A 26,484-nucleotide genomic window follows, 5' to 3' on the forward strand; every position below is an offset into this window, starting at 1 on the left:
GGGCTCCAGCTGTCCCTGAGCCAGGCAGCAGGGTGAGAGGCAAACTCTCCATGCCAACGATGGGGACAAAGTGTCACAGCCACCTTGTTCCTCTGGGACAGCCGGGACTGTGAGGCAGTGCCAGGAGCCCGAACAGCTGGAAAAACCCCCACTAAAAATTAACATTAATTTATTAGAATATTTATGATAAAAACCAAGAATCTCTTTACATGTGGGTTTGTTTTTTTTTTTTTTCCTTTTTATACAAGAGAATTTCCATTGCTTTTTTTTTTCCTCCTGGACAGAGAGCAGGGCAGCAGGCAGAGGCGCGGGCGCCAGCCCTGGGGGTGCCAGCGGGGCGTGGGGCGGGTGGCACGGGCGGCAGGTGCCCACCAAGGCAGCGGGCAGAGCGTGGCAAGGCACGGCACGGGGAGGGGACAGCGGCCGGGGGTCCCGGGCAGGGGCGGTGAGCACCCCGTGGTGGCACAAGGTGGGGGACAAGGTGACAGACACAGGGCACGCCTGAGCCAGGGAGGGCTGCAAGCCACCAGAACGCCCAGTGATCCCTCCCGAGCCTTGGGGAAAGATGGGTCCTTCCAGGCCCCCCGGCACCCCCAGACGTGCCCGTGCCACCAACCTTTGGGATCCAAGGAGTCCCCACGCTGGGGGAGCTGGCACTCGGCTCTCCCAGCTCCTCTCACTGCAGGGGGACAAGCAACCCCCCGGCACACCCGGGCCTGTCTTTGGTTAAGGAGCAGCCGCTGCCGCGCTGGCACAGGGCGAGGGGCCGAGGCTGGCCCCAGGAGGGTCCCCACGGGACAGGTGACAGCAGTTCCAGGAGGGATGGAGAGGCTGCTTGAAGCGAGGGGGTCCCAGCTTCCCCCTGCATGGCTCTAGAGTATTTCTCTGAAAAGACCTGGCATGAAATGCGAGGCCAGGAGGGAGGATCCCAGGCACAGCCGGGCCCACGGGGGAGCTGCCAAGGCGAGGGAGCAGCGCAGGAGCCCGAGGTGAGGGGGCATGGGGAGTGTGTGAGAGTGTGAGAGAGTGTGTGTGTGTGTGTGTGTGTGCATGTGTGTGTGTGTATCTGTGTGTCTGTGTGTGTGTGCGTGCGTGTGTGTGCATGTGTGTGTGTGTATCTGTGTATCTGTGCGTCTGTGTGTGAGTGTGTGCATGCATGTGTGTGCGTGTATCTGTGTGTGTGTGTGTGTGTGTGCGTGCCAGCCCCGTGACAGCTCCTGCTGTCCCATCTCTCCGCTCCGGAGCAAGGCGAGGGGCAGTGAAGCACGGCAAAGAGGGCAGAGGGGGGCTGTGCCATGGGAGTGACTGTGGAGACCCCTGGTCAGAGCCGGCCGCAGGTCCTGAGTGGGTGGGCGCCTCCGGGGAGCCCCGCGGGGGCTGAGAGGCACCTGCAAATCCCAATCCCGGGCGGAAAATCGTCCGTCACCCCCAGGCCACGCAGCCCCAGGAGCCCGGGGCATCCCGGGGCCCTTCCCTGCTCGCTGGGGCCAGCCCAGGGCTCGCTGGGCAGAGCTGTCCTGGCAATCCCAGTCCAGCCAGGACAGGCTCCCCTGGCTGAACCCAGTGTGTAGTGACAAGAAACCAAAACGGAGAGCAAAGAACGAATGAATGAACAGAGAGAGAGAAACGCTTTGGAGGCCGCGTGCCAGCAGCTACTGGCCCTTGGGGATGAAGGGCTCCCCCTCCTCGGGCTCGGGCCGCGGGCCGGGGTCGCTCAGGCACCGCAGCATGCGCTGGTTGCTGGGGCTGTCCCCGTTCCCCGGCGTGAAGACGTCGTCAGTCCCCGGCGAGGAAGGCTCCTTCACCCGCATCACCAGCCCCTCCTCATCCTCCTCGGGCGAGGGCGGGAGGCCGCTGCAGCCCTTGGGCTCCTCGCTCATCAGGTCCACGGACTCGGGGGACTGCGGCGAGGCGGGGTCGATGGTGATGATGGGCAGGTTCTCCGAGTCCTCCTTGGGCTCGTAGGCCAGTGGGTCTGGGGGCACAGAGGGGTCAGGCAGGCAGGGGGGGGGTCTCAGGGACCCCCGGTGATGCCCCCCAGATGTGTGTTTGGGGCCGGGGTGCCTGGGCTGTCTCGCTGATCTCCAGTTCAGCGGTGTAACTCCTGTTCCCCATTCCACAGCCCAGCGGAGCTGCCGACAGCCCGGCTCCATCGGGAAGGGCGAAGCTGCCCTCTGCCGATGGAGCGCGGGCTCGGCAGCCGCGGCACACCCGGCACACCCGGCACCCCGTCCCCGGAGCGGGAGGGACGCACGGGACAGGGGGAACCGCGGGTGCCAAAGCCAATGTGCCACGGACAAACTGGCAACAGGTACTGGGCTAAGCAGTCCTGATGCCTGCCCCGGGAGGGGCACAGACAGAGATGTGGCTGCATGGATGGAGCGAGCTGGGCTGCAAAGGGACTGCCCAACCTGCCTTCCCAGGGAATTGTGCTGGGAGCCAGCTGGGCGCCTCTGCTCGGAGCAGCAGCGCTCTGGGCCGGGCTGGATGGGCGCAGGGCGGGGACAATCGGGGCTGGAGCGCCACAGGGAGCTGCGGAGGTGCAGGACAGCTCCGAGGGCTCCAGGTGAGGGCAGTGCCGCTCCTCGGCAGCCCCTCCCACCTACCTGAGCCGATGCGAGCCCGGGACATGGTGGGTGAGTCCACCTTGTGCGCCGGCACCGTCAGGTAGTTGTTCATCTGCAACGGGAGCAAGGCACCGTCAGCAGCGTGGCCACAGGGATGGGTAGGGGACTGGACATGGGGATGAGCAGGAGCAGCAATGGGACGCAGAGCCCACAGGCACAGATCCTCCCAGCCTTGCTCCAGGGACTTTCCTGGGGCCTGGGGCAATCACAGGACCCCCAAGGCTCGGGGTCCCCCTCTGGCATCCAACCTCAGCCCCCTCCCTGCGCCCTCCCAGGCTGGGAAGCCCCCCTTGCCCCCATCCTGCCCACCCTGGTGTTCCCCAGCACCTTCTGCTCCAGCTGCCGGGCCTTCTGCCTCCTCAGGAGCATCTGGTTCCAGGCCTCCTCGTAGGGGTCAGCCACCAGCGTGTGCCGATTGTAGGAGCGCAGCTGGGAACAGATCCCGGAGAAGGAGATGGGTTAAAATCCCACACGGAGAGGGGAGAAAGGTCACAGCCCCTTTTTCCCTGGAGATGGATGGCACAGCCACCAGTGGGCAGAGCAGGCCCAGGCAGACTCAGGGCTCATCCCTTGTGTGCCACCACAGGATGCCTGATCCTGATCCACCCTGGCCCAATGAGGGTTTAAGGGCTGGGCTCAGCCACTGACCAGATCAGCCTGGCCCTCAGAGTGCCCCAGCACCGTCCCAGGAGGAAAAGCCTCCTGGGGGAGAAGAGTCAGGCCAGGAGCACGAGGCACAGCAGGGCAGGGGACACGCACAGTGCCAGGGGACACCTCACCCTCTGCCTGGTTTTCTGCAGGTTCGTGCGCAGGATTTTGCGGATCTCCTCCTCCTTGTCCTTGGACAGGGCCGGCAGGACGCGCTCCAGAGGGAGGGTCTGGGGGTTGATGTTCCTGCACGGACAGACGGGGTTCAGAGCCACAGACCACCATGGCCACACAGCACCCAAGGGCAGGGAGCACTCAGGGGGCCAGGGAGGTGCCCAGGGCAGGGAACTCACTGGATGGAGACGGTGGAGACGGCAGAGGGGATCTTGCCGATGCCCCCGCTCTCCACCAGCTCGATGGCCTGCTTCATCTCCATCTTGTGGTAGAAGGCGATGAGCTGGGGCTCCTTGGAGCGCTCCCCCGCGATCAGGCACTTCTTCACGTACTTCTTGTTGAAGCGGTTCAGCCTTCCCAGAACGGGGCACAGGAGGGGCAGACACAGCTCAGCCCTGGCCCTGGCCCACTCCCACTCCCCATTCCCCACTCCCACAGAGCTGTGAAACCTTCTGGGTGGTGACTGAAACCCTTCCCCAGCCACCAAACCTCCCTACTCACTTGTCCTTCCAGTGGTGATGCCCATAGTGACCACAGATATCCTCGATCCCCGTCAGAAGGTGATCCAAGAACTGGAAGAGATGGTCCACGGTGTGAGCCGCTTGGAGGGCTCCTCCCCACCCCTTCCCTCCCCGGACACCCACACTGACACACGGGGAGGGCGCTCAGGGTGTGTAAAATCAGGGCTGTGGGTCCAGGATGGGCTTTGGGAGGGCAGGACGGACCCACAGAACCGGGCTTGGCTCTACAGGCACTGGGGGTCTGGGTCAGAGCGGGCACTGCACGACACAGACGGGGAGAGCCCTCGCTCTGCCCCCTTACCTTGGGCTCTGACCTACGGGCAGGTCCCAGTGCCAGAGGTGGCAGAAGCAGGGAGAGCAGAGGGCTAAGGCAGCACGCGTTACCTGCGTGTGGATCTCCTCGTTGATGGAGCGCTTCGTCTCCTGCTTCTTCTTCACAGCCAGGAGATCCACCAGGGGCCGGATGGTCATGCCCTGGGGAGGGACAGGGGGGTTACATCTCTGCCCAAGGCACAGTGGTGGGGGCAGGATGGGCTCGGCAAAGCCAACCCGCTGTGGGTGTCACTGAGCAGCGTTCTGGGGACGCGGGGCAGCGACAGGGTAGGGATGCAGTGGGGATGGGCTCCCACTCTCCACACGGCCATGAGAGCTCCCTCCCCCTGGAAGAACAGCCTGGACGGGTGCCACCCACCTGCACGAAGACAGTGAAGAAGATGACGGTGATGATGGCCGTGAGGAACATGTCCCTCATGCCGAAGTGCTTGTAGTCCAGCAGGTAGCCCAGCGAGAAGGCGATGGCGCCCCGCAGGCCCCCGTAGGCGATGATGAACTGGTCCTTCGGCGTCAGCTTCACGATCCGGAACTTGTTGATGAACCAGGTGAGCACGAGGACACCTGGGGGACAGCACAGTCCTGGGGGAGTGGTCAAGGGTCCCCTGCAGTCCCAAAGAGCCCACCCTGCAGCCCCTCAGGGCTGTCTGCTCATCTCAACATCCCACGGCAGCTTCCACCCCATGTCTGGCACCAGCACGGCCTCAGCCCCATCTCCCCAGCACGGGTGATGCCCACGGTGGAGCCGTGCCACCCAGGCATCTCCAGCCTCCTCTGCAAGACAAACCATCATGGTTGAGAGTTCACCATGACCCAAGTGCCCACTCTGGCCAGGCTGGACAGCGCTTGGAGCAGCCTGGTATGGTGGAAGGTGTCCCTGCCCATGGCAGCTGGAACGAGATGGGCTTTAAGGTCCCTTCCAACCCAAACCATGCCATGATTCTTTTACCACTGAGGGCTTTGCCACCACACTGACACTCACCCAACACCCTGGCAATGAGGCAGAAGAAGAGCGTGCTGATGACGAAGGTCCAGTTCCAGTAGTGGTGACCAGCCACGGTGGAGACGCCCAGGAAGATGAAGATGAGGGTCTCGCTCACACTGCTCCACATCTTGAGGAAATACTTGATGGTGGTGTGGGACTTGTGGGAGATGTTGGCTTCCACATAGGGCCGCATGACCACACCAGCAGCGATGAGCCTGGGGATGAGGTTGGGGCCCTCAGCAGCCATGGGGACATGGGGACAGCCCCAGGCCCGGGTCCTGCAGCAGCATTCTATGCTGTGACACCAAACTCCAGGGCAGCACAGGCATTAGGAACCACCAGCAAATATTCAAGGCAACATGAGGTTTGTCCTTCCCTTGGCAGGGCAGGAGTGAGCTCTGGAGCACAAACCCACGGTGTCCTGAATGCTCAGCAGGCCCTGCCTGCTCCTGTGTGCCCGGGAGAACAGGAACAGGCTGCCAGCACCCCGGGGTCTGTGGGACAACTCCCAGACCCACATCTCTGGTGTCCCTCCTTGCATATCCCAGCCAAACACAGCCCTGGGCCTCACTGGGCATGCAGTGACCGTGCTGGGCCAGGCAGGACTGTGGTGACACACCCGTCAAACCCCCAAAGGCCAAAGGGACAGGAGGGGTCCCCTTCCCACTCACGCCATGATGCCGGAGAGGTGGAAGAGCTCGGCAGGCAGGTAGGCCAGGACTGTGGTCACACACCCCACAAACCCCCGAGGGTCCCAGGGACAGGAGGGCTCCCCTTGCCTGCCCGCTGCACTCACGCCATGATGCCGGACAGGTGGAAGAGCTCGGCAGACAGGTAGGCCATGTAGCTGTAGAGGAACACGAAGAGCGGCTCGATGACGCGGATGTGCGAGGTGAAGCGCGACGTGAAGGCGGCGATCACGCCGTAGATGACGCCCACCAGGACCCCGCCCAGCGACACCACGAAGAAGCTGAGGAAGCCGAGGATGATGTCCAGGATGGTCACCTGCTCGAAGCTGGCAAACTCCTCAAACAGGTGGTAGAGGACCTGGCAGGGACAAAGGAGAGCAGGGTTCAAACTGTCCCCCTGCGACCTCTCCTGTCCAGGGAGTGTGGCACACCTGAGCTGAGCTGTGTCCCTGCCTGGTGACCCCAAGCCGGGTGCTTGGCCAGGGCTCACACCAAATGCAGCTGCTGGTGCTTTGCTGTGCCAGACACAGACCCAGGGGTACCAGCTCCCTGCCCTCGGTGCCCACAGGGACACACAGAGATGTGTCTGGGACAGCTCTGCCCTCCAGCTGTGCCAGGAGGGCCTTTGGGCAGCAGCCAGAGCCCGTTCCTGTTTCCCCAACGAGCAGGAAAGGACAGATCCAGGCTGGGGGGCTCCTGACAGATGCATGGAGAGCAAAGCCCCATCTGCCCTGCCCAGCCCAGAGAAGAGCCCAAACCCTTGAGGCGGCTTCTGCAGCTGAGGGAAACCCGAGGGAAAGACTCTGGGCTGTGCTGGCTTCTCCCAGCCCCAGACACTGCAGGGATGTTAAAGCACACGTCAGGATGGGAACAGGATTTAGGGCATCCTGCAGGAATAGCAGGAACAGAGGGCGAGGTGCCAGCTCCTGCCTGCCGGGGCCAGGCCCTGGGTGGGACAGGGGCAGGGGCACACAAAGGCATTCCCCAGGGATGAGAGTGGGGACACAGACCCTGCAGGCACCCCTCTGCTGAAAAACGGGGGAGAGTGCCTGGAAAAAGCCCCGTGGTGGGACAGAGTGTTCTCTGTCACCAGGAACCTTGTCAGCAGGGGCTGAGCAGCCAGCTCTGGAATGGACAGCTGGGATGTGGGAAAGGAGCCAGGAAAAAGCAGTGGGCTAGGAGTCAGTTTAGAGGTCAGCTCTGCAGAGAGGAGAAGGCCACGCTGACAGCCAAGCCAGCACCTGGACAGTGATGTCCTCTGGAAAGGGAGCAGGCCTGGCCCCACCTCCCAAAGGTCCCTGCAAAGCTGCTGCTTGCAGAGGGGCTGGGGGTGATCCGGGGGGCTGCCAGCCTGGCCTCAGCCCCTCCAGCCTGGCCTCAGCCCCTCCAGCCTGGCTTCAGCTCCTCCAGCCTGGCCTCAGCCCCTCCAGCCTGGCCTCAGCTCCTCCAGCCTGGCCTCAGCCCCTCCAGCCTGGCCTCAGCTCCTCCAGCCTGGCCTCAGCCCCTCCAGCCTGGCTTCAGCTCCTCCAGCCTGGCTTCAGCTCCTCCAGCCTGGCCTCAGCTCCTCCAGCCTGGCCTCAGCCCCTCCAGCCTGGCTTCAGCCCCTCCAGCCTGGCTTCAGCCCCTCCAGTTCTCCCTTTGCATGGCGGATGTGCTGCCCTCCCACCTCCTGGGAGCTGCAGGACAGCGACCATGTGAAAGGAGAGACAGAGCAGCAGCTACAGGGCAGCTCTGCCTGAGCCAGGGGCAGCCCCTCGTGCTGCCCCGGGCAGGGCAGGGCACAGCAGTGACTCCAGCCAGGAGAGCAGATTCCCACAGCCCAGCCACCAAGAGGCTGATGGGCACACAGCAAGTCCAGCCAGGAGAGCAGACTCCCAGAGCCCATGGCATCAGGAAGCTCACTGGGCAGGTGCCCTCTGCCTCCCCAGCCCTGCAGGAGCATCACTCCACCTCAACCCACCTCTGCAGTGTTTCAAGCTCTGCCTTTAGCTTTGCACCTGGACACGGTTTGGTGCAGGTGGAGCCGCCAGGAGGCAGCTGGCACGGCCCTGGCAGGTGCCCCCACCCCGGGACGAGCCAACCCCGCTCCCCAGGGCACTCACGACGGTGACGGCGTCGTTGAGCAGCGACTCCCCGAAGACCAGGATGTGCAGCAGCTCGTTGATGTGGATCTCCTCGAAGACGGCCAGCACGGCCACGGGGTCCACGGCCGAGATGATGCTGCCGAAGAGCAGGTTGGCCAGCAGGCCGATGTGGTTGAGGCCCGGCCCGCCCAGCTGGCACACGGCGTACATCAGCCCCCCCAGGAAAAAGGCGTTCCAGAGCGTGCCCACCACGGCGAAGATGAGGATGGTGCCCAGGTTCTCGGTGAAGGGGCGCAGGGGCAGGAAGTAGCCGGCGTCCAGGATGATGGGGGGCAGCAGGAACAGGAAGAAGATGTCCGACTTGAGGATGGGGGGCTTCTCACCCACCCCCTTGATGAGCCCCCCAACCAGAAGGCCCACCACGATGAGCAGGCAGCTCTCGGGAACGATGCTGGACACCGAGGGGATCACGTGGAAGCCTGGAGAGGGGGAGAGAGGGAGAGACACGTTGGGTACAGGAATGGAGGATGCTGTCTGCAGGGGACACCCCTGTCAGAGCCAGGGACCAGTTCCCAGCACTCCTCGTGTGCCTCAGTTTCCCCTCCTGCCCCGCTCTGTCAAGTGGAAACTGCAGCTTAACCAGACCGTGGTGCTGCTGGTCTCAGGCCAGGACGCTGAGAGTCCCAGCAGCGGGTGACAGCCACCCTTGGGACATGCCCTGTGGGCCCCAGGGTGGCCATGGCAGGTGTCCCTGCCTGTGACAGCCCTGCAGCTCTCCCCACACAGCAGTCCCTGCTCCAGCTCTCCCCACTGCAGCACTGCCCCCAGGCACACACGGGCAGTGGCATTTCCCTCCCATCAGACAGCAGCCTGCCCACCGGTGCCACCGTTCCCAGCGTGCCAGGCCAGCCCCATCCCCGGGCATCCCTGGCACAGGGCACGGTGGGATGTGGATGGGAGCTGCTGCTTGGTGCATTCCAGGATGCAATTCTCCCTCCTGCAGGTTTAACACAGCTGATTGCAGCAGGGACAGGATGCATCCTTGGGGTGAGGGCGACAGGGAACACATTTCCCCCGTTCCAACCCCAGCACAACCCCAAAGGCAAACCCCTGAGCCAGCCCTGACCGCTGGGATGACATTCCCACCCAGCACCCCAGCCGGGCACCTGCCAGCCCACCAACACCCACAGAGGGTTCCCTGTATCTCCTCCCAGCCTTCATCATTATTATTTTGAAGCGAGGCATATTTGTTCCCTGGCAAGGGAAGCAGTTTAAAATAAGGAGCCCTGCCTTGGCATGCCGCGTTCCTGCGTTCCTTCCGGCCGTGCCATCTGCAGCAATCCCACACCCGATTCCATCCCTGCAGCAGGAGCCAGATCCCCCCCGAGCCCGCAGGGCCACACCTGTGCCACGGCCAGCTCAGCCCTCCCGCACCTTGCAGACACCCCTCAGGTGCACAGACCCTCCCCGAGGAGCACAGCCCCCAGCCCCACGCAGGTCCTGGGGCAGGATCAGCCCCCAAATCCCCCTGAGCTGCAGGAACAGGCTCCAGCCTGAGCCAACCCAGAGGATTCACCCCTCCAGGAGCCATTCCAGCTGCTCCAGAGGGTCCCAGGTGCCGCAGGGATGCTGGCAGCAGCCTGCCTTGGCTTTGCCCCCAGCACACAGCTTGATGGGCACAAAGGGAGGCAGGAGGAGCTGGGAACACCAAACCCTGTCCCAAGGCACCCCCAGCCCCGTGCACCTGCATTCAGGGACTTCCCAGCCCCTGATTTACCCCCGTGGGATTTCCCCTCTCTCCTGGAGCCCACACGAGCTCTGGGCACCCCAAGGCAGCCCTGGCACGCAGCTCCCGTGGGAGGGGAGGTGATAATCCCCTTTGCAAACCCTGGGAGCCACCGACCCTTCCAGCACACCGGGCAGTTTCTGGCTGGAGCAAGGCCTAAAGCCACACAAGCAGCGAGAAGCCGAGAGCAGGGCAGTTTCTGCTTGCTAAGTATGTTCAATCATGAATAAAACACAAACACTGACAATTAAGCATCTCTCACTTCTTCCCCACAGGCCCCAGGATTCCATTAAACTGGAACGTTCGTGCGCTGATGGGAATTCAGTGGTTTACAGCCTTTTTGTGGGGCCCTAAAAATACACTTACATGGGCTGCATTTTAATTATGCCTTTGATTTCACTGAATCTCAGCCATTTTTTGCTCCCCGCTTGCTCCGCTCAGTATTTTTAGAGCATCCCAGAGCTCATTGGTACCCATCTGTTGGTGGGAGCCAGAATCCCACCTTGGGATGCTTGGGGGTGACTGGTGGGAAGGACGAGGCCAGGCGAGGGTGAAGTGCTTTGATCCCAGCCCTGTGCCTCAACTTCCCTCCTGGAAGATGAGGAAGGCTATGCAGGATGCTGGGAGAGGACAATGCCCAGCCAAGGGGCAGCAGAAAGGGGAATAAGCCTTGATAATGGCATTAAAGATTACAACAATAATAATAATAATAGCAATAAAATAATAATAATAGCAATAAAATAATAATAATAACAGCAATAAAATAATAATAATGTGACCCCTGATCCCTAAATCCCCAGCACAGGGCACGCACAGCCACCCAAGCTTCCTCCTTTGGAAAACAAACCCCATGGGAGCAGCTCCCTCTCACCAGCATCAAACACACCCGAGCCAATAAAGGAGAGAAGACAGTTGGGTCAAACGTGAACCCCGAGGGGTTGAGCAAACACAGAGAAGGAAGTGCAGGAGATAACAGCTCCTGTGAAAACAGCTCCTTGCCCACGCCACACAGCCAGCTGCCACGTGCCCAGCAGGACACACACTGGTGGGCAGCAATTCCTTGCGTCGGGGCAGAAAGGAACCAGGGACAGGAACCCCAGTTTCAAGCACAGACTGAGCACTTGCAGATCTGGAGGAAATCCCATCCTGGCAATTAAAGAGATTTCGGGCAAGGAAAGCTGCTCTGACAAAGGTTGCTCTGCTGCTTCTGAGCATTTCTGGTCTTTATTTTGAGGTCAGTGGATTTGCTGGACAGGAGGGAGCAGGGAAGGGAGCACAGGCACAGCTGAAGGGCCCGGCACGTTCATGGTTAAGCCGGATGCCCCTGAGGCTTCACCCCACATTCCCAAACACCCACGCAGGGACACGGCCTCAGCACGAGAGCCAGGATGCTTCCAGGAGGATCCTGTCAGCCCAGAGGAGGCGCGAGAAAGGAGAGTGCTCACACAAACCCCCCATCCTGGCCAGGCTCATCGCAGCAGCTGCAGGCTCCAGCAGGCAGAGGAGGAATCACTCAATTATTCACCAGGGCCAGGAGCTCTCGCAGCCTGGGGATGCTGCTCTGCAAGGAGGGGGTGGATGAAGGGTCTAAGGGGCAGTGAAGCCCCCAGGTGATGCTCTCGCAGCCCTGGGGAGCCCGGGCAGGTGCTGGTTTGGGCTGCAGCGTGGCTGGGAGTGGAGCTGGCTGCTCTGGGAAGAGCAGGCATGCTCAGAAGGGCTGCCCTTCTGAAGGACACTGCAGAGAGCAGGGCTGGAGCAGACACGAGTGTCTGACAGCACCGGGCCCCTCCGAGGGCCACCACAACCCTGCAGGCTGGGCAGGCAGCAGCAAGCCCAGGTGCAGCAGGTGTGCTCACCTTCCCACACTCCTGTGTGACACACGGAGAGCCCCGCACACTGACACCCTGCTGGCTGAACCCCAAAATCACACATGTGTCACCAGCCCTGGGGACAAGCGATGCACGGAGCCGTGACTCAGCACCGTGCCCTTCTCTGTGCGTGGAAGGAGCAGCAGGGAGGGAAGGAGGGCTGGGCTGGGCTGGGCTGGGCTCCAGGGGCTGCAGAGCTCTGGGATCTGCCTTTCCCATGCTCTGCTTTGGGCAGGCCCAGGATGGGGTAGGACCCAGCCGGGTTAAAGCCCTGTGAGGATGGCAATGCAGTGACACAACGTTTGCAGAGGAAAATCCATCCCAGCCCTCCAGAGCTGGGCTGCAGCTTCTTCCATTTATCCCTCACAAAACCACAGTGGATTCCTCTCTGCCCTGGCCTGCCCAGGGACCAGCCAGGCTCTGCTGAGTGCTGTGGCTCCAGCAGGGATCTCAGGGTGTCTCTGCTCTGCTCTGCCTTGGAAAATGGAGCCGGATCCAGCAGCAAAGACAGGGAACAAGGAGAACGGAGAGAGCTGCACCAGATGCAGTGGGGAGCCTCGAGGGAAGGGGATGAAAACTGAACTTGCTCAAAAGGAATTAAAAAGCTGGTGCTCTACACCTATAAATAGAGCGAGGCCACGGCTGGTGTCACCCTGCCAGGAGAGGGGGTAAAACCACTGTACTTAAATTACATTCAGTGCCTCTCACAAGCTCCAGCAGCACCACGTGCCCTGAAATCCCAGCCCCACAGAGCCCCAAGCTGGCTGATGCCCACAGCATCCCACTGGGAGGGCAGTCTGGGCTTTGCCAAACCCCGTTCTGTTTCACCAGGGAGCAGGCAGGGTTTAATGCAGGTGCAGCTCACCCCAGGGCTCCCCTGCAGCTCCTTCTGGGCTGCTTTCAGCAGCTTGGGTTGACCTGGGCAGCCTTTTAAGCACCCAGTGGCTCCAACGTCCAGAACGGAAAAGCGTTGATTTTCCACCCCAAAATGCCATTTCCTGGTGAGAAGTTGACTTCTTGTTTTTTGTGTTAAGGCACAGGTACAGAAAGTGCTTCTTAGCACAACAATTTCCTCCAGAACAAACCAAATGTTTCACTCAAGCCTCATTATTTTGTTGTCGCTAATTACGAAGCAAAGCCAAGAACCAGGAAGGTAATTAATTTATGCTGCTTTTTGTGAGTCATGAGCAGATGCAGATCCCACACAAGGGCCACAGAGCCACCCTCCAAACCTGGCCGTGGGCACAGCGTGCAAAGCCAGCATGGGCAGAAGGGAAAAGCAAAACACCCAGCCCTGGTTTCGGGGTCACTGCTGCACCCCAAACTCGGGTGGGCAACCAGGCTGGTGCTCAGGGCAGCATCAGCCCTGCCCCACAGCCCACAGGCATTTTCAGGAGTGGGGATCCACTGCATCCACGTGGGATGGGATGGGATGGATGGGATGGGATGGGATGGGATGGGATGGGATGGGATGGGATGGGATGGGATGGGATGGGATGGGATGGGATGGGATGGGATGGGATGGGATGGGATGGGATGGAAGGGATGGGATGGGATGGAAGGGATGGGATGGGGTGGGATGGGATGGGATGGGGTGGGATGGGATGGGATGGGATGGGATGGGATGGGATGGGATGGGATGGGATGGGATGGGATGGAAGGGATGGGATGGGATGGGATGGGATGGGATGGGATGGGATGGGATGGGATGGGATGGGATGGATGGGATGGGATGGGATGGGATGGAGCCCTGGGCTGGTCCCCAGGTCTGCCTGCCCAGGGTGCCCAGCACAGCCTGGCTGTGACCCTGCCCAGCTGGATTGCACACAATGTCCCCAAAAGCCATGCTGCCACGGCCCACACCATCAGGAGCCGTGCCAACGGGGAAAGGGCTGCTGTATTTCCCCTTGGTGTGACATTACCACCCCTGTGCCTGCACACCCTGCTCAGCCCCACCCACCTGCCCCTGGTTTTACCCCTCTCTCCCACCCAAAGCAAACAGCCCAGGGCACCAGGAAGGAGCTGCTGTGACAGGAGCCCCAGGGTGCCTGGTACAGCCCCAGCACCTGGGCCAGGTGTGTGTGGGAAGGTGACCCCGCTGGACCCTGCTGCTTTGCTGGAGATAAAACAGGGCTGATAGCATCAGGCCAGCCCTGGGGTGACTCAAAACCTGAAAGGCACGGGACAAAAAGCAGACACTGCCAGGCACCAGCCTTGCTGCAGCTCAGCCAAGCAGCCACAAGCCACAGCCTGAGCTGGCTCCACACAGGAGGACCCCGAGAATGGCTTGGTGAGCCCTCAAGGTACAGCCAGAGCAGGAGGCCTGGCTGCTGCAGCCTTCATCCCTGAGGAACAATCCATGGACAGAGGCCTTTAGCACAAACACTTGAACACTGGTTTTCTTTCAGAGCAGCAAGGGCACGTACTCTGGTTTTATCTTGAAGCACTCACAAGAAATTAACAGATCAATTGGGAGTCTTTTACAGAGCTGGTATTAATTTCCTCCCAGCTGTAAAAAGGAAATGAGAGACAAAAGACATTAAATGGACTTGCCCACGTCCCCAAGTGAGTGGCGTCAGAGCTGGTGTGAGAACCCACAGCTCCCGATTTCCAGTCCTGTGTTTAGATAACGCTTCTCCTTCACACCAGAAGGGAAGGCAAGGACACTCTGCAAGAAAAACACATATTAAGAAAGACCTAATTGCCACGAAAGACTGCGAGACCCTTGGACTGCAGCATTCCAAGCAGCGAGGAAAGCACAGAACCAACGGGAGGCTTCAAGGCTCGGTGCCACCACGTGTGGAAAAATCCTCTTGCAGGCCCAGCTGTGCCCAGCTGTGCGCGGAGCAGCTCTCCTCCTCCCCTCCGCAGGTCTGGAGCTGCCCTGCAGTGACCCAAGGCTCACCCAGCCCAGGGGGCTTTGGGACACCAGCGCAGGTTTGGAGCTCCCCGGTAGCCCCGACTGCATTCCTGGAACGGGCAGGTTCCAGAGCCACTCCCAAACCACAGCTGCAACCACCAAACCTGCTCAGAGCCCCTGGGCAGGCTGCACTCAGCTCTGCAGGGCGGGACCGTGACTCCTCGGCAGCCCGTGGCACTCACCCAGCAGCAGCTGGGCACGGGGCGCTCGGGGACAAACTGCCACCCAGGTTCTGCTGTGGCTGCTTCCAGGCTCGCTTTGACTCTTCCCCACCAGCTCTGGGTGGGTGCAGCTTGCAGCCAGGCCTGCAAGCTTATTTATAATTCCTGGCACAAGCTCGTTTACCCTGCAAAAGTGAGTTTTCTACAGGATAACAGCATCCTCGTCCAGGTGTATGCCCTTCAGAACAGTGACAGCAGCTGGACTCGTGCATTTTGAGGATGTTTAGGGTCTAGAAAAACTTCTTTAGCTGCAGGGAAAGGGACAAGGAGCTAAACATAACTGGCTCTCAGCAGCCACGCTCTTCCAGATTCCTTCAGCTGCTACAAGGCGCTGGATGCCTCGAATAGCTGGGCTAGGAGGGGTCAGTGCCAGGGGATTTCTGGAACAGAACGCTCCCAGCGAACATCTGCGTGCTGCAAAGGGAACCTTCACACTGCTGGCTGCAGATGGAGGCTCTGGAGCAGGGGGATGCAAGCAGACAGAGCCTGGTCACCCAGAACAAGGCTCCAGCTGCTCCCCCAGCTCCTGACCCTCAGCCACAGCACACAGCATTCAATGCCCAGCTCCTGCTGAAGCCCTGGGGAGAGCTAAACCTGAGCCAGCCTGAGGTGAGCACAGGCACAGTCCCCAGCAGGGCGATGCCAGCCGCCCTGCCCAGGAAGGGCAGGCTTCCTACCAGGAACACGGGCAGGAAAGACAAACAAAAGCTTTTCAGGAAACAACCTGTTGGTCTCCACTCGGACAGCGGGGAGGCGGTAATTGCAATTAGCACTGATTGCTGCCGGGCTTTGCAAGCCCAGACAGAGCGACACCGCTCTCAGCACACGCCAGCAGCGCGTCCGGAGCCAGCGCCAGCGACGGCCACTGTCACCTCTGCCCCAGTACAGAGACAGCATCCCCGCACCCAGAGACAGCATCCCCGCTCAGAGACAGCATCCCTGCACTCTGAGACAGCATCCCTGCACTCAGAGACAGCATCCCAGCGTCTAGCACCATCCCAGCACTCAGAGACAGCATCCCTGCACTCTGAGAAGCATCCCAGCCTCTAGCACCATCCCAGCACTCAGAGACACCATCCCTGCACTCTGAGACACCATCCCAGCCTTCCAGCACCACCCCAGCCTTCCAGCTCCATCCCAGCCACGACGGGATGCTGTGGGAAAAGCGTTCCCAAGGGAAACCGAGGCACCAACAGGGCTGGAAACACCAGCTCTTCTCTTCAAAGGCCTGCATGTGCTTAAATCTGTGCCCCTGGGGTGTCTGCTGTTAAACCTCCAGCAGTGGGGTGGGAAGCTGCCTTCTCTCCAAAGCCGTCATTAGGATCGAGCATGTCGTGACTCCAAAATGCAGAATAATTCCAGGCACTGGGAATAAACTGCTGCCACGGGTGTCTGCTCTGCAAGTGTGTGTCTTGCACAAGAGAGGGGAATTATTTCCCTCTGTTCAGTGGGATTTAAGTGCTGTCCCTGGAGGTCGATTGCATTGCAACTCTCTGGAGACAAAGACCTCGGATGCTGAGATGTTTGTGAGTCACTCCTGGGCAACCCGAGAAAATCTGTGTGTTCTCTTTAGTCTCTCTGACTAAAAAAGTACTTTGAATTCCTAAACTTTCCACTCAAAACACCAGCCCAACTTCAAACGAGCCTCAGCCGTGCCCTTCTTACGCAGGCAGGGTCTGGGAAGGAGCCCCAAGAGACAGGGGTGATGTGACACCAGATTTCTGTACCCCCAGAGGTGACACACCACCATTTCTGTACCCCCAGAGGTGAGACACCACCATTTCTGTACCCCCAGAGGTGACACACCACCAGATTCATCTCTCTGCCCCACTCCAAGCAAGGCTCAGCCTGGATCCTGCCCTTTCTGGCAAACAGGCAGCGAGTGTGTGCACGCCCGTTCTGCTGAGCTTTCACTTTGGTTTCCTCCTTCCCAAGCAGGAACACACGAGCTCTGCTGCCCCAGGAAAGAGCCAAAGAACAGAGCACGACAAGGTTAACACACAGCTGGAAGGCACTGTGGAATCAGAGTGGTCCCTGAGATATCCAGCACCACGGGGAACAGATGGTGGGACCTCAGTGCAGTGAGAGACTCAACCACCAGCACTTGGTTCAACCCAAACCATCTCCTGCTCCTCTGCTGCTCCCTTGGAAGCTGTCTGGCCCTGGTCTCACTGAGGTGTTCATCAAACCCACGCTGGCAGTTTTGAGCCCCAATGGGTGAGAGAAAGCTGCTGCTGACTCAGGCAGCCCATTGCAGGGATGAGGTGCAGCCCAGCTCCAGCTCCACTCAGCAAGGCTGTGTTTCCACAGAGTATTCCGTGTGGATTTCGGGTTTTATTTGAGCAAATTAGGCCTTGGGGACCCAAAACAGAAGAAAAAAAAAATAAAAAGAAAGCAAATGTTTACAAGGCAGCTGCAGCAATTCATGCCCATTACTGTTGGTGCCCACAGCTCCAAGGATGCTGCACCAAGGACCAGGCCCTGCATGATCCTGGGACAGGCTCAGAGCCCCCACCAGCCCTGCACCTACAGCCAAAACCAGGGCTTGCAGGAGGGAAAAGGGAAGGATTGTGATAAATTAGTATTTATTTGCAAGTCTAATGAGCATCTGGTGAGTACAAGTGCTAGAGAGATATCTGTGTCTCGTCTGCACAGAGGGGCCGCAGTCCCTGTGTGCCACAGGATTACTGACACCCCAAGAACGACCCTCTGCCCTGCACCTCCACCTGCATTTCCCTTCTCCCATGTGCAACCCTCAAACCCCAAAGGAAACTGTTCAGCTGCATTAATTGCAGACAAAAGCCTTGTCCTCCACCCCAGTAACTCCCAAGGGAACCCCAGCATCTCCGGGTACGGTGGGCAAGCTGTGGCTGGGGGATTGGGCAGTTTGGGACAAAGGATGGGCACCAAACAGGCCAAGGATCAACACGTTCTGCTGCCACCCCACAAGCCAGCCCGGGTCAGCTGCAGGGCTCAGGGCAGCAACAGCTCCATGGCACCTCCTGAGAGCCAGATCAGCTCCATGGCATCTCCTGAGAGCCAGGCCAGCTCCTGGCATCTCCTGAGAGCCAGGCCAGCTCCATGGCATGTCCTGAGAGCCAGGCCAGCACCTGGCATGTCCTGAGAGCCAGGCCAGCTCCATGGCATCTCCTGAGAGCCAGGCCAGCTCCATGGCATGTCCTGAGAGCCAGGCCAGCTCCTGCCATCTCCTGAGAGCCAGGCCAGCTCCATGGCACGTCCCTGAGAGCCAGACCAGCTCCTGCCATCTCCTGAGAGCCAGGCCAGCTCCATGGCATCTCCTGAGACCCAGGCCAGCTCCTGCCATCTCCTGAGAGCCAGGCCAGCTCCTGCCATCTCCTGAGAGCCAGACCAGCTCCTGCCATCTCCTGAGAGCCAGGCCAGCTCCATGGCACGTCCCTGAGAGCCAGGCCAGCTCCATGGCATCTCCTGAGAGCCAGGCCAGCTCCTGCCATCTCCTGAGAGCCAGGCCAGCTCCACGGCATCTCCTGAGAGCCAGGCCAGCTCCTGGCATCTCCTGAGAGCCAGGCCAGCTCCACGGCATCTCCTGAGAGCCAGGCCAGCTCCATGGCATCTCCTGAGAGCCAGGCCAGCTCCATGGCATCTCCTGAGAGCCAGATCAGCTCCATGGCATCTCCTGAGAGCCAGGCCAGCTCCATGGCATCTCCTGAGAGCCAGGCCAGCACCTGCCATCTCCTGAGAGCCAGGCCAGCTCCATGGCATCTCCTGAGAGCCAGGCCAGCTCCATGGCACGTCCCTGAGAGCCAGGCCAGCTCCTGCCATCTCCTGAGAGCCAGGCCAGCTCCATGGCACGTCCCTGAGAGCCAGGCCAGCTCCATGGCATGTCCTGAGAGCCAGGCCAGCTCCATGGCACGTCCCTGAGAGCCAGGCCAGCTCCTGCCATCTCCTGAGAGCCAGGCCAGCTCCATGGCACGTCCCTGAGAGCCAGGCCAGCTCCTGCCATCTCCTGAGAGCCAGGCCAGCACCTGGCATCTCCTGAGAGCCAGGCCAGCTCCATGGCACGTCCCTGAGAGCCAGGCCAGCTCCTGCCATCTCCTGAGAGCCAGGCCAGCTCCATGGCACGTCCCTGAGAGCCAGGCCAGCTCCATGGCATCTCCTGAGAGCCAGGCCAGCACCTGGCATCTCCTGAGAGCCAGGCCAGCACCAAGCTGGGCCCTGGCTGCCCCAGCACGTGCAGCACCCACACCCCAAATTCCATCCCCAGCCCGTGTGGGAAGCCAGCCCATCCCTGACCCCAGCACCAGGTGTCCAGGCCTTTGCTGGTAAATGGGATGAAACAAAAGCTTTGGTTCCTGAGGGCCCTGAGGCCCAGAAGCTGCCACAGACAGCAGGGTCCCTGCAGGGAGCAGAGGCAAGGCTGCCACGGGGTGTGATCCTGCCTTAATGGACATCAGGGAGGAATGGCTGTGGTCACAGACCTGTGCTGCTTTCCCCATCCATCACCATCCCGCACCGCACAGCAGGAATCCTTCACTCTTCCAACCATAATTAAACTAATGGTTTTCTCAGATCCATGGAGGGAACAGTTTGGATGTTTTTTAGCTCAGACACCAGCAGCGGGCAGATCACAGAGGAAAAAATAAATGCTGTGGCTGTTTTCTCTGAGATGGCAAAGCAGGGGAAAAGGGAGCCAGAGCATGTTTAGATCATCCCCCAACAAGGAAGTGGGAATGCAACAAGTCTGCACTGGAAGAGACTGTTTAAATTCATCATCACGACAATTTACACTTGTGTGGCACCAGCTGCAGCAGCACTCCAAAATCCTTTCTGAAGAGCCTCTCCCCAAGCCCAGCTCCCTGGGACAAGGGGGGACACTGGGGTGATCCCCAAGCTCTCACCACCCCGTGTCTGCAGCCAGCAGAGATAAGCCAGGTTGTAGGACAAACACTGCAACCAGGAATGAGGCAAACATTTCCCTCTGGCCCAGAGAGGGAACCTGGATAAGCCAGGGCCAGGATCCAGCAGGAACAGCCCCTTCCCCCAGGCCAGCAGGGCACACCTGGGGTGCACCAGGGCCACAGAGGCGACCCCAGCACACCTGGGGAGTCACACACACGCACTCCCCACACTGGGCACAGCTCCTCTGGCAACGTTTCCTGGCTGTGCCACTCCCTCCCTTGCAGGTGGCACCGGCAGAGGTGTCCCCACGCCAGTGGCTTTGCTCTGGGGTGTTCCTGATGTGTCTGGCCTCAAGATCCAGCTCTTCCATCCAGGGCCACCACCACAGCAGGTTTCCCACCCTGCTTATCAGCCCACAGGAATCTCAGGCTCCTCCACTCCCAGGGCTCTGTAAAACCTTGGGGTGGCTCCTCCAAAAGCCACGATTCCAGGGCAGGGATGTGGGCTGATAAAAACGTTTGAAAAGCACCCAAGTGTTTTAGCACCCAAGAGTTTTAGCACCCAAATCTCGCTGCCAGCCAGCAGCCACCAGCTTCCACAAACGTTTCTGTGGCAATTTTGAAATTGTCTCTTTTCCTCCAGGCACAGGAGCCACCCCCATGCCCGGAGCCTCTGTGGGGCTCCACAACCCCACCTGCACCCGTCAGGTTCTGCCCTTCTTCTCCCAGCTCCTATCACCAGCTCACAGGCACCGGGACCTTCCCTAATCTTGCTCCTCTGCAGGCACAGCAGTGCTGGGGAGCACTGGAGCTCTCAAAGCAGTGTCACCGAGCAGGGAGCTGTGCTGGCATTGCAGGCTGAGCTGTGACACCAAACCTGCCCAGGGCACCAGCACACAGCACTGGAGCTCTCAAAGCAGTGTCACCAAACACAGGAGCTGTGCTGGCATTGCAGGCTGAGCTGTGACACCAAACCTGCCCAGGGCATCAGGGTGTCCCCACACAGCCCTGGAGCTCTCAAAGCAGTGTCACCAAACACAGGAGCTGTGCTGGCATTGCAGGCTGAGCTGTGACACCAAACCTGCCAGGGCACCAGGGTGTCCCCACACAGCACTGGAGATCTCCAAAGCAGTGTCACCAAGCAGGGCACTGTGCTGGCATGGAGGGCTGAGCTGTGACACCAAACCTGCCCGGGCACCAGCACATAATACTGGAGATCTCCAAAGCAGTGTCACCGAGCAGGGTGCTGTGCTGGCATGGCGGGCTGAGCTGTGACACCAAACCTGCCCAGGGCACCAGGGTGTCCCCACACAGCACTGGAGCTCTCAAAGCAGTGTCACCAAACACAGGAGCTGTGCTGGCATGCAGGGCTGAGCTGTGACACCAAACCTGCCCGGGCACCAGCACATAATACTGGAGCTCTCCAAAGCAGTGTCACCAAACACAGGAGCTGTGCTGGCACGGAGAGCTGAGCTGTGACACCAAACCTGCCCAGGGCACCAGCGTGTCCCCACACAACCCACCCCAGCACAGCTCTGGGCTCTGCTCACTGAGCACAGCTCCGTCCCCAGCTCGTTTTACACCAGCCCAACAGGCACAGGGTGGGGACACGCTGGGGACAGCCCTGTGAGTGCCAGGCTGGCGCTGGCAGCTGTCACTGGCTGTGGAGGGGCAGGGAGAGCCCTGCAGGTGACTCGGGCTGGTTTGCGGGGTGGCAGCAGAACGCATTGGTACTTGGCCTGCTGGGCTCACGTCCTCTCTCCCAGACACAGCAGGGCTGCCAAGGGGGAAGGAGAGACACAGCAGTGACTCAGTGACTGTCACAGTGAGCAGCAGCGGTGAGTGAAGGAGCTCAGCTGCAAGCACTGCCTCATGCAAGCATGGTCCCTGCCATGGGGACACAGGGAGGGATGTCCCCACGGCCTGGCTCCGGCTCAGCTGAGCCCCTCTGCCCCACCTGAGCCCTCCGTGGTGGCTGGAGGGGGCTGATAACACCCCGAGCTGCTCACAGCACCCAAGCTGCCCCACAGTGACCCCCAGCAGGAGCTGGGGCTGGGAGGGGACACTGCTGGGACTGTCCCACACTGACCACGGGGACATCACACACCACATCACGCAAAGGCAACAGAGGAAGAGAGGGTGGGCAGCTCTAATCAGGACATTTGCTTTCCGGAGCAGCCACCCTGCTTCTGAAGGAACTTCCCAGGAAGTGACTGGACATCATCTGCTGATGGGAAGTAGAGAATAAATCTTTTGTTTCCCTTTGTTTCCGCACGTGACCTTTGCTTCTGCTTTATTAAACTGCCTTTACCTTGATGCATGAGGATTTTTCCATCCTGGTTTCTCCTGCAGAGGAGGGAAGTGATAGAGCAGCTTGGTGGGCACCAGGAGTCACAGAATCATGGAATGGTCTGGGTGGGAAGGGACCTCAAAGCCCACCCAGTTCCACACCCCCCATATCCCAGGGACCTCAAAGCCCACCCAGTTCCACACCTCTCACCATGGGCAGGGACACCTTCCCCTGTCCCAGTGCTCCAAGCCCTGTCCAGCCTGGCCCTGGACACTTCCAGAGATGGGGCAGCCACAGCTGCTCTGGGCACAGGTAGCCCCAGCTCTCCTCCAGGGTGGGTGGGAGCTGGTGCTCACCACAGAGCTCTGCCTGCTGGGCCCAGCGCAGCCAGCAAAGCTGACCACAATCTGTTATTTACATTCCTGACTCACTCCTTCCCTTTCCCCTGAAACGAGGATGTATTTACAGTCCAACTTGAATTCCCCTCAACGTCTCCGGGAGCCACGTGAGCTGAAAGGTCAATCCTCAGAGAGGAGAGCAGGTTTTCCTGCAGGGAATCCCCTCAGCTCACCAACCTCTCCCTGGGCACGGTGTGAAGGAGCCTCACAACACCCCTGCAAACCTTGGAGAAGGGCACAGGGAGCTCCTGACTGGGCTGTTTTGGGAAGGTCTGGCCTTCTGCAACAGTACAACAGGCTGGGACAACGTCTGGCTGCAACCTGCAGCTGCAAAGGCTTCTCCTGGCAAAGCCAGGCCACCACCAGACCCGATCTGCACATGGTTGTAGCTGCCCCTCGCTCCCTCTTCCCATACTCAGCCCAAAATACCATGTGAGCATTAAGCAAAGCAGCCAGCAGCAGCTTCCCCTTCTGCAGGGGGATTAGCACAGCAGGAACAGCCCACGCCTGCAGGACACGCTGGGGACACACATCCCCTGTGCCCTGCCCGCTGAGGGACCCTCCACAAACCAACTCCTCTGAGGCACTTCACAAAATCTGCAGCAAAGGGCAAGGGCTCAGCTCACACCTCTGACTCCCGAAACAAACCCACAGTGAGAGCTGCTGGAGAAAGGACAAATGCCCTGCATGCATTTCAGTCTGAAGAGCTGTGTAAAGCATCAGGAGCAAAAGGGGGAAGCTGAGCAACAGGACAAGGTCAGGCTGCAGAGCAGAGCCCTGGGAGCATTCCTGGGCTCCTCAGCATGGTCACCCTGCACTGCCCGAGGGTGGGTGACACCCTGCAGTGACTCACGGGGCTGAAGACTCACTTTTGGAGCAACCTGTGGCTCATTCAGCAGCTTCAGCCAGCAAGGAGCACTGTGGGGCTGGAGGGGGGCACGCAGGAGGGGCTGAGCTGTCATGCACAGCCCACACCCTGGGAATTCCTGTTCTTGGAAAGAGATGATGCTGGTCCCCTCAGGATCACCCCGATGCATCAATAATGCACACTGACTGTGCGAGGAGAAGGAGGAAGCACAAAATCCTGTTCTATTTATCATTCCCCTCGTTCCCTTGCAGGAAATGGGATGCTGCAGACCCTGTCTGGTGTGGGGAGCCAGGGCTGTGTGAGCCCCATCCTGCCATTCCAGGCTGTGCTGCCAGCAGTGCCCAGCTGTGTAAGAGCCATCCCTGCGTGGAAAAAGCCTATTTTGCTGCTGCTGAACAGCCCCCCGTGATGCAGGGCAGGAAGGATGGGGCTGGGAGAGGGACGCAGAGCAGTGAGAGGGTTTTGGCTGCTCACAAACACAGGGAGCTGTACCTGCAACTGGGGAATTACCTGCCAAGGCAGCACGACAAGAATGCAAAACGAGGAAGGGAGGCCAAGGAAAGGGGTGTCCCGGGACCGCCCTGTGCCAAGGCCCTGCCACAGCTGAGGGTAAGCTGAGGTGTGGATTCTGGCATAGCCAGCACCTCTGGAGCTCTGCACAGCACGTGCCACCTCTGCCAGACTTGCAGGGCAGCCTCTCCTCAGATACCCCCCTCGAAACACGCAGCCTTGCATAAGACTCGTGCAGCATCAAAGAGCTGACAGCCGACAGCCACAACTTCTCCTGCAGCAGCAGCAGCACCACGGAGCCCTGGCTGCGGGCAAGGGAGGCAGGAGCAGCTCCCACAGCACTCTGACAGAATGCTGGGTGTCCCCTCCTCACAGCAGCAGTGGCACAGAGTGCTGAGTGTTAGCTCCCCACATCAGCATCAGTGACACAGCCTGCTGGGTGTCAGCTCCCCATGGCAGCAGTGACAGAGTGCTGGGTGTCCCCTCCTCACAGCAGCAGTGACAGGGTGCTGGGTGTCCCCTCCCCATGGCAGCAGTGGCACAGGGTGCTGGGTGTCCCCTCCTCACAGCAGCAGTGGCACAGGGTGCTGGGTGTCCCCTCCTCACAGCAGCAGTGACAGGGTGCTGGGTGTCCCCTCCCCATGGCAGCAGTGACAGTGCTGGGTGTCCCCTCCTCACAGCAGCAGTGGCACAGGGTGCTGGGTGTCCCCTCCTCACAGCAGCAGTGACAGAGTGCTGGGTGTCCCCTCCCCATGGCAGCAGTGGCACAGGCTGCTGGGTGTCCCCTCCATCCCCTGAGCTCTGCTCGCCCTGCTGTTTGCCAGCTTTCCCCGGCAGGCCCGCGGGCCATTGGCCCCTCCTTTCTGCTCCAGCTTCCGCACAGATATTCCTGATTTCATCACTCCCGGCTCCGGGAGCAGCGCTGAAGGCGCAGTGCCACAGCGAAGGGAGCCCTGTGAAGGCAGCCCTGCCTCCCCAGGCAGAGGCACCTTCCACCCCAGGTGCTCTGGGGAACGCCAGGAAGGCACAAAGCCCACCTGGCTCCAGCCTGTCCTCAGTGCCTGTCTCCCAGACAAGCCTGCGGGTCTGAAGTGCTCTCACTCCTCCGCCTGCACGTAAATAAAGCACTCGGGAGGCACTGTGGGAATGGGGCTGCACCTGCCCACGCACGCTCAGCGGGCCGGGAAGGGGATGGGGTATGTGAGGAGCAGCTGGGCAGGAAGGATCTGAGTCCTGGGGGTCTCTCAGAGCCCTCCAGACCAGGACAGGGCACAGTTTACAACAGGAACCAGCTTTAGAAAGCTCCTAAAGCAAGACTTCCCTCAGCAAGCTGCAGCACCCCATAAATGAGTGTTATCAAACCACTGATGGCAACTGAGGAGCAAAACGAAGGAGCACAGAGCTCCCTTCCCTCCTCACCTGCTCCAAGGCAAACACTCCACCTGTCCCCCTGGCTGTATCACCAGGGATGGGAGCAGGGCCAGCTCAACCTCTGCACTGCCGGGGACAGCACAGCAGGCTCCACCGCGTCACAGTTTGGGCTAATTCGGCCGCTATTGATCCAGCTGCAGAAGTTTGGAAAACACTTTGTCAACAGCCCCCGCCCCGGCAGAGGGATGCTCTGATGCTCTCCCGGAGCGGGGCATCCCGGGCGCAGCCCAGCAGGTGCCTTTTCCAGCCCCAGCCGCTCTCTTTAATGCAGGAATCTCGGGACGCTGCGCAGGCAGCACGGGCAAAGGCGCTCCGCTCTGCTGCTGCGGAGGGGGAGGAAGGGGAGGCCGGGCACCGGGAGGCTTCTGAGGGACTTCTCCAAGGTTACAGAAAGCATCTGTGGTTAGGGAGGAAGTGAGCAAACGGGGCGCTTCCTCCCTGGGTGTCACAGGCAGGAGAGCAGACCTGGCCCAAGCAGGGTCAGCAGCATGCCCAGGCCGGTCCCAGGTGGGAGTGGAGGGACCGGGATGCTGCTGTCCCCCAGGCCCGGGACAGAGAGCCAAGGTCGCGGGGAGAGCAGTGCCCACCCCGGCCCAGCCGGCCTGGGAGCTCTGCAGAAGATGTGCGGCGGATTTTGCACTGGGATGTCTGGGGTGGTCCCACCCTGGGATGTCCAGAGGGTCTCTCCCTAGGATGTCGCTCCTCGGGGTGCTCTCAGGAGCCACTCCTTGGGATGGCTGGGGGTGTCTGTCCCACCCGGTTGGGGGGTCCCGCCCGGGATGCTCGGCGGCTCTCTCGGGGCAGATGCTCACGAGGGTCACTCTTTGTGATGCCTGGGGGTCTCTGTCCCATTCGCCCGGGGGTCCCTCCTTCTCCAGGCCCTCCGCAGGCCCTTTCCCACGCACGCCCCCACCACGCCGCCCACCTACCCAGCTTCATGAGGCAGGCCAGGAGGATCCAGAGGGAGATCTCGAAGGGGATGCGGACGTGCGTGTAGTCGATGCCGATGACCGGGAAGGCTTTGCGGTGCTTGGCGTGCCCCTCGGCCGAGCCGTTGGCCGGCTGCTCCTTGAGCGGGTGGATCTCCTCGGGCGCGGCGGGCGGCGCGGCGGTGAAGCCGGGCACGGCGCCGCCGGGCAGCGGCGCGGGCTGGCCCTCGGAGGTGAGCATGGGGTTGGCCTGCAGGACCTGCCCGGGCAGCAGCGGCCCCAGCAGCAGCAGCGCCCAGGGCAGGGCGCGCAGGGCCGCGGCGCCCAT

At 60.7% G+C, this 26,484-nt stretch overlaps 1 protein-coding gene across 1 annotated transcript; it reads right to left on the bottom strand.

Annotated features, from left to right (window-relative positions):
* Positions 1–1,609: 1,609 nt before the first annotated feature.
* SLC9A1 (solute carrier family 9 member A1) lies at positions 1,610–26,484 on the bottom strand. Its single transcript, XM_058040125.1, has 12 exons — positions 26,157–26,484; positions 8,077–8,537; positions 6,082–6,332; positions 5,283–5,500; positions 4,662–4,864; positions 4,355–4,444; positions 3,951–4,021; positions 3,629–3,802; positions 3,407–3,521; positions 2,955–3,056; positions 2,607–2,679; positions 1,610–1,975 (listed from the first exon to the last, which is right to left on the bottom strand). The coding sequence occupies exons 1-12, from the start codon at positions 26,482–26,484 to the stop codon at positions 1,653–1,655; spliced, it is 2,409 nt and encodes an 802-aa protein (XP_057896108.1). The 3' UTR covers positions 1,610–1,652.

The sequence above is a fragment of the Melospiza georgiana genome, chromosome 24, assembly GCF_028018845.1.
Source record: "Melospiza georgiana isolate bMelGeo1 chromosome 24, bMelGeo1.pri, whole genome shotgun sequence".
In the NCBI taxonomy this organism is placed as follows: domain Eukaryota; kingdom Metazoa; phylum Chordata; class Aves; order Passeriformes; family Passerellidae; genus Melospiza; species Melospiza georgiana.

Coding starts and splice junctions, on each gene's coding strand:
- SLC9A1 (XM_058040125.1), bottom strand. CDS start 26,484: ATGGGCGCCGCGGCCCTGCGCGCCCTGCCCTGGGCGCTGCTGCTGCTG. Junction 5,501..6,081: donor CACCTGTCCGGCATCATGGC/GTGAGTGCAGCG, acceptor CCTCATCCCCAG/GCTCATCGCTGCTGGTGTGG. Junction 3,057..3,406: donor TGCAGAAAACCAGGCAGAGG/GTGAGGTGTCCC, acceptor ATCTGTTCCCAG/CTGCGCTCCTACAATCGGCA.